Raw genomic sequence first — 7,100 nt, 5'->3', positions numbered from 1 at the left:
TTGGGGTAACGCATTACAAGAAACGCAAGTTTTTCAAGTTACTAGTAAAGTAACACATTACTTTCGAATTTCTAAGGACTGAGTTACTTTTTCAAATAAGTCAAGCCAGTTACTTTTTCCCCATTTATTGACTGACAAGTCTCCTGTCGGGAAATTGTGAGTAAACATGATGTTACTGTATTCTAGACTAGATGTGGATATGCATTAATTAATCTCACTCACAAAAAACAGATTCAGTATTCCTCAAAATGAATAAAAACAGTGAAATGCAAACTCAGTATATGATGCAACCCTGCAATAATTAAATATGTTAATGATATGTTACAAATATCCTTTATGTATTTAATCCCATTTTATTAACCAGTGTCTTTGCTGCTGACCTTCGATGATGTAATTCAGCCATACTAATAAGCAAAAATTACTTTAGATAAACTAACATTTGAGCTTAATTTTTTTCATATAGCTGTAGAGTGATCTCCTGCATAAATATACTTTTCTTTCAGCCTGAGATGAATTAATTTCACTTTTAGTGTAAAAGGGCTTTTACATTTGAATTGTTTTATATTAAAAACAAAGCAGCAAGCCCTGCCCAGATTTAAAAAGTAACGTAACACATTACTTTTTAGAAAAAAGTAACTAAGTAACATAATTAGTTACTTTTTCAGGGAGTAACGAAAAAACACATTACTTTTAAAAGTAACTTTGCCCAACACTGTACTAGCCACTCTTTTCTGTGCAATTACAATGAATAGGAACTGGAATAAAAATGTCTTTAAAATAGCACTGTTTTACATATCATGCACATTATCCATAGTTATCTGAGGCCATTGTTTGTGGAACAAAAATACACTTTAGCATACTTTAAGAACCAGTTCTCACTGAGTCATGCACTGTTGTGATTTCACTTGTACATTTTGTACACTGTAATTCTGCAGACTAGTGCTCTTTTATGGTGTGATTAAAGTGATTTGATTTGTCTGATTTGCACTCCATTAGTTGACACGTGCAGTATTCGCTGCTCCATAAATGGATCGAGGTTTGACTGCCAGTGGTTAGAATTGTGTATACGCAAACACAAACTGCAGTTTGATCAGTAGAGTATGACTTTTAGTTTCACCGCACTCAGCTGTTTGTGTGTGTCATAGAAATGTGGGTAGGAAATACAGTATTTAAGCAGGCAAAGTTCCTCATCTTAGGATAATCAAAGGCTCACGGCTCAAGACTCTTCTGAGCTTTCCTGACAACTCCTGCTTTCTCTGATAACAGTCAGCTTGAAACTATATTCTACAGTCACAGAACAGGTAGGCTTTTTTCATTATTTCAATACACACTGAATCATATTTTATGTGGCTTTTAATTTTTTTTATACGTTTATAATTTAATTTAGAAAGAAAGACAGTATTTGGACACTGTCTACTGTAGTTGTGAGTTAATGTGATAAACTACACCTGCACTTAAACACATGTGTGAGCTGACTTCACACATCCACTAAAAATCACTAAAAAGCATTGCAAAAATTCTTCAGAAAAGAAAAATTCATTCTGAGAAACACTCCAGTGTCATTTTTGTTTGCAGATGCCACTTGGTTACATTTTGTTACCTAATGGTTCAATGAAATGCATTTAGTAGAATAGTTTGTTTTGTTACTCTGAATGTATACTGCATACAGAGGACAGCATTGCATACTGTACATACTGTATATTCACACACACAAACACTGAGGAACTGCAGTGTAGATACAGCAGTGATGTTGTGAATTCATGTACTCTCTGCAGGATCGCTGTGTGGCTAAGATGTGTACCGGTCACTGCTCCAGGTCTGTGGGAATGGCTCTGATCCCTGTAGCCATCGTCTGCATGCTGGCAAATGCGCTGCTGCTGTTTCCTGATCTGAAGTATCAGTACCTGACAGAGAATCATGTGACCAAAGAGGCCATGTGGTGCTCTGGTATCTGGGCATCAGGACTTCTGGTGAGCTTTTCTGTTCTTTAATTGGTTTGTAGGAGATATGATACTATTATTCTATATTATTTTAGTATTATATATTAAAAACAATAACCTTATTAGTAGTAGTATTGGAATATAGTTAATGCAGTAATCAATAATGCGCCTGTATTTATATACTTAATATAAGAAGATTATATAAATTATTATATTAGAAATTTTGGCAACACTTTATTTTAAGGTGTCATAATACAGAGTAATTACCTAATTAAGTACTTAGTAGTAGCTGTTGTACTTCCATAAAACAAAATGTACTTACCATGTAACTAAGTTATGGAACAGCCTGTAATTACAGTTTGTAATTATGTAGATGTAAAAGGCAGTTACTGTCTGTTACACAGCTACTTGTACACTTGAATACAATCATGATACACTTTATTTTAAGTAGCTTATGCCTGTGTAATATTCTATAATTTTAAAGTAATTAGAAAGATATTACATGTGTTAAAGCTGTGAATTGGTGGGTTAAATCAAACTGAGGTGCAGCTGGATAAGATGTACAGTACATGAAGTACACTTAAGTACAATCTTGATGCACTTTATTTTAAGTAGCATATGTCTGTGTACTTACATTTTTAATTACGTTGTATAAAGTGTGCAACACATATGTAGCTGTGTAACAGACTTGTTTGTTACATATGTGTAACAGTAGCTGCCTATTACATCTACATAATTACAAACTGTAATTACAGGCTGTTCCATAACTTAGTTACATGGTAGTTACATTTTAATTACAACGGCCACTACTAAGTACTTAATTAGATAATCACTCTGTATTATGACACCTTAAAGTTAAGTGTTACCGAAATTGTTGTTGTTGTTATTATATAAATAAATAAATTAATAATAACAATAATAATATTAATAATGATAATAAAATGAAGCAATGAAAATATATTATATAAGTATGCGTTATATATAATTGAATAAACATATTCTAATTATTTATATTATATGTAAGGGCAATTGCATGGCCTGTGCATTAGACGGTTTTAATGCACATCTGCCAGCCAGTCAGAATCTAGTATACAGACAGACCATGGTGTAATAGAATATATAATAGAATAAAAAATAATAAAATATATCTATTTTATATTTAATATTTTGTACATGTTATTCATTTATTTATTATACATATTTTTTAGGGCCATTTGTAGAGCTTTACTCATACATGATGCAATTGTCATGTGATATCTGTTGTGTAACTGACGTCAGAAGAGAGTCCAGTATTGCTCTGATGATTGCTGTGTGCTTTGTCAGGTGCTTGTGGCTGCACGAGGCTTTACAACACAATATGAAAAGAAAGGATGCTGTTATTTTACTGCTGAGGTAAAAGCATTGTATTTTCTTCTTAATCTCCTTCATCATCATTTGAATAATAATTGAATAACATAATGATGCTTTGATCAAATGTCCTGTACTAATGATTCCACATCACTGAACAAAATATTTTGGGCATTTCTGGCAATTTTTGTGAGGAAACACTGAGTAAATACCAATTTTGTGTCCAGGTTTTACGTAAGTTGGGCTACACATGTTTGGCCATTCTGGCAGCTGGCTTATGTTTTGTGGTGAGCGGGACGGGGCTGATACAGGGTCCCCTCTGTTTACACAACAGCACCGATGGCCTACAGTGGGGACGGCCATTAAAACCAATCAAAACTGGGTGAGTAAGTCCTCAGACTGTTCGAACTAACTATCATTAATCCAGTAGGCAAAATCGTCAACATTAGTGAAAACTTATGCATATGTTCTTCTGCGTCTTTTATTAAAGGGAGAAGCCTTACCTCTATACTCCTGAGCGGTGGGCATCAGCCTGTGTGGAGCCTCGAGGTGTTGTGATGTGGAATATGGTTCTTTTCTCCGTCCTCATGGCAGCGAGTGGCCTTGAGCTGATTTTCTGCATCCTGCATCTCCTCGCTCCCTTACTGGAGTTCATGTGTGGACCCAAATTCTGCAACAATAAGGTACAGATGTTCACAAAGAGCCTTCCCTTTGAAGGAGGAAAAAAAAAACCCTTGTATCGTACTGCAAATCTTAAAATGTTAGGCTAAATCTTACTAACAGATAATTTAATATTAAATAAAAGGCCACTGAAAGACAGTACCTTCATGACTGCTTTTCTTAACACACTTGGGTGCACTTTGAAATAATGTCAATATTATTTTTTATTAATATTTAGTTGTGCTTTAAAGAAAGTACATTTATTAAACACATTTTGATACTTTATCATTACATTCACCAGCACATTTTAGCTGTATTTCAAGGAAAAAAAAAAGTAATAATGAATTGACATTTAAAGATGTACTTAAGCATTACTTAAACACTGTAAAAATGCAATTAGATTATTTAATTTCAACTAAAAATGTGCTTAAGCTAACTAAACTTACAAGTTTCAGTCAAACACAAACACTTACCGAACACTTAAGTCAAAACAACACGACTAATGACTAATTTTGATGACTAATTGACTAATGACTAATTTTGAATTTTAAGTTGTGATAAATAATTGCAGTAAACATTTTTTTTTTTTATGATGAACATGTCAAAAATCCACTCTAAAGTTCTGCATTTTTTTTACAAACACATCTGCTTTTCTCTCTTTTTAGGTTGTTCCTGCTTGAAATAACTAGAAGATCTACTATTTTCATTTCCATGTGAGAATGAGAATGTCATTTTTTGGGTTAAACAGTCAGCTATGACTGCTTAACTTATTTTAAAAAGAGAGAAACAAAATAGAAATGGGAAGTGTATCAGGAAAGTCAGTTTTCACATCCCTAAGTATCATCAGACATGTCAAGTCTTCCTGTAGTTCAGCTGCTTAAGAATGATACAGTTGACGGTAAGCTTTGAATCCCAGAAACACTTAAACAGATAAAATGCCTTGAATAATTCACTAAAAGCACAAATGCAAATAAGCTAATTAAATTATTCTTTGTTGTAATATATCTGTGTATTCAGAATGCACTTTAGTATTTATGCAGTGTATAGTGATGTGTGTCATTTAATGTATATGTATGTGATAACATATTAAGATTATATTGTTTTGTTGATACCAAAATGCTGTGTTATTTTTTATTGTTTGATTTCTACAAGATTAAAATCGAATTGCATGAACACTCCATTGTGTAAAGGAATGCATTATTTACTAAATTTCACTGCATTTATTTGAATACAGTACAGCACACTCAAGAAAATCACATTTAAGAATGTCTGTTTGTAATTCAGAAGTATTGTGAAATATGTGTGTCAGAAAAACAAAAACAGACTAACATCAAATACAACCAAGACTAAACTCACAGACTTCAGCAAATGTGGGAATGAGAAATCTTCAGAGAAAATGACATTTATCCTAATGTCCACAAGAGGGAGAAAATTCTCATACAATATTCTTCTCCATCTTTACTCTCCTAACAATATGTTTATAATGTTTTATTGGTATATGTCACAAAATTCCTGTGGTTATTGGTCATCGACAACATTGCATAAGCTGATTAAATGGTGAAATTAAGTGCAAAAATGAATGAACGACTGAATGAATGAATAAATAAAGGCCTAGGTGAGCATAAGAGACTTTCAAAAATATTTAAAAAACCTTAAAAAACCCAAACATTTGAACATGTATTTTTGAGTACACAAATACAGTTGGCAGCACCTGTAATCACGAGCAATGGAAGTAAAGTATTTATTATTCTTTTACATACTGTCCTCAGACTGTGTATTGCAGTATTTTAGGGTGATCACAGCTTTAAAAGGCATTACTTAAAATATGTCAGTGCCATTGTTCTGTCTCAAGATGCAAATCTGTAACATCTTCTTCTAATGCATTTTTATAAAAGCTGCATACATATCTTTATTTAACTAAGGCCTTGTCCTGGTTTGAGCTAAGACCTGTCTGTGAAACAAGACCTTGAAGTAATGAAGTCTGTTAGTAGGCCTACATTTTAAACAGAATTTTTGTTTTCCGGAAGCAGCGGACTTAAAATAGCTTTGAGTTGAGGGAACCCCTGCTATGGACTCTCAGGATGTAATTCATAAATTTAGTCTGTCTTATTTGTCTTCTCTACTTCCTCTTTTCCCTCGTATTGTTTCTCCCTGCTGGCGTCTCCTCTGTCACAGCTCGCCACTTTTCCTCTCGCTCTTTCAAACCTGCTCTGTTTGGACATCCAAATATTTACAGATAAAACACTGTCACTGCAACACAATGACTTAAGAGTGGATCATGTTTTTGAAGGAGAAAAGCACAGGAACAGTAAACTTGCAGCCTCTCACGTGCATCACAGAGCTTCACCAATCGTGCAAAAGTTGTTCAGTTGACATGTGATGCTTAAAGGAATAGTTAATCCAAAAATGAAAATTTGCTGAAAATGTCTTCACCCTCAATCAGGCCATCCAAAATGTATATGCTTGGAGAAATGTATCATCACGAAGGGGTGCTGTCAGAATAAGAGTCCAAACAGCTGATAAAAATATCACAATAATCAACAAGTAATCCACCCCACACCACCCCACTCCATCAATTATCATCTTGAGAAGCCAAAAGCTGTGTCTTTCTAAGAAGCAAATACATCATTAAGGTGTTTTTAACTTCAAACCATTGTTTCTGGCTAAAATATGAGTTCATAATGCATACTCAAACTTCCTCCAGTGTAAAAGCATCAAAATCCACTCACATATTTGTTTTGAACTGTTTTGTCTTGTGCAGTTGAGGTCAAAAGTTTACATACACTTTGCAAAATCTGCAAAATGTTATTTTACCAAAATAGGAGGGATCATACAAAATGCATGTTATTTTTTTTATTTAGCCCTGACTTGAATAAGATATTTCACATAAAAGACTTTTACATATAGTCCACGAGAGAAAATAACAGCTGAATTTATAAAAATGACCCTGTTAAAAAGTTTACATACACTTGATTCTTAATACTGTGTTGTTACCTGAATGATTCACAGCTGTGTTTTTCTGTTTAGTGATTGTTTACGTGTCCCTTGTTTGTCCTGAACGGTTAAACTGCCCGCTGTTCTTCAGAAAAATCCCTCAGGTCCCACAAATTCTTTGGTTTTTCAGCATTTTTGTGTATGATTTTGAGATCCATC

The 7,100-nt window shown here is 33.6% G+C and overlaps 1 protein-coding gene across 1 annotated transcript; it reads left to right on the top strand.

The window, feature by feature from the left end:
- The first annotated feature begins 1,191 nt into the window (after positions 1 to 1,191).
- Positions 1,192 to 5,110, top strand: LOC127177222 (transmembrane 4 L6 family member 5). Its single transcript, XM_051129364.1, has 6 exons — positions 1,192 to 1,301; positions 1,776 to 1,970; positions 3,264 to 3,332; positions 3,515 to 3,669; positions 3,778 to 3,970; positions 4,613 to 5,110. The coding sequence occupies exons 2-6, from the start codon at positions 1,794 to 1,796 to the stop codon at positions 4,625 to 4,627; spliced, it is 609 nt and encodes a 202-aa protein (XP_050985321.1). The 5' UTR covers positions 1,192 to 1,301; positions 1,776 to 1,793; the 3' UTR covers positions 4,628 to 5,110.
- The last annotated feature ends 1,990 nt before the right edge of the window (positions 5,111 to 7,100 follow it).

Source organism: Labeo rohita, chromosome 15, assembly GCF_022985175.1.
Source record: "Labeo rohita strain BAU-BD-2019 chromosome 15, IGBB_LRoh.1.0, whole genome shotgun sequence".
Lineage (NCBI taxonomy): Eukaryota > Metazoa > Chordata > Actinopteri > Cypriniformes > Cyprinidae > Labeo > Labeo rohita.
This window is presented reverse-complemented; position numbering and strand designations above follow the sequence as displayed.

What these genes read in the sequence shown, in the direction of transcription:
- LOC127177222 (XM_051129364.1), top strand. Translation starts at nt 1,794, where the DNA reads ATGTGTACCGGTCACTGCTCCAGGTCTGTGGGAATGGCTCTGATCCCT. An exon ending in TCTGGGCATCAGGACTTCTG is followed by an intron (nt 1,971 to 3,263) that starts GTGAGCTTTTCT and finishes GTGCTTTGTCAG; the next exon opens with GTGCTTGTGGCTGCACGAGG. An exon ending in TTAAAACCAATCAAAACTGG is followed by an intron (nt 3,670 to 3,777) that starts GTGAGTAAGTCC and finishes CTTTTATTAAAG; the next exon opens with GGAGAAGCCTTACCTCTATA.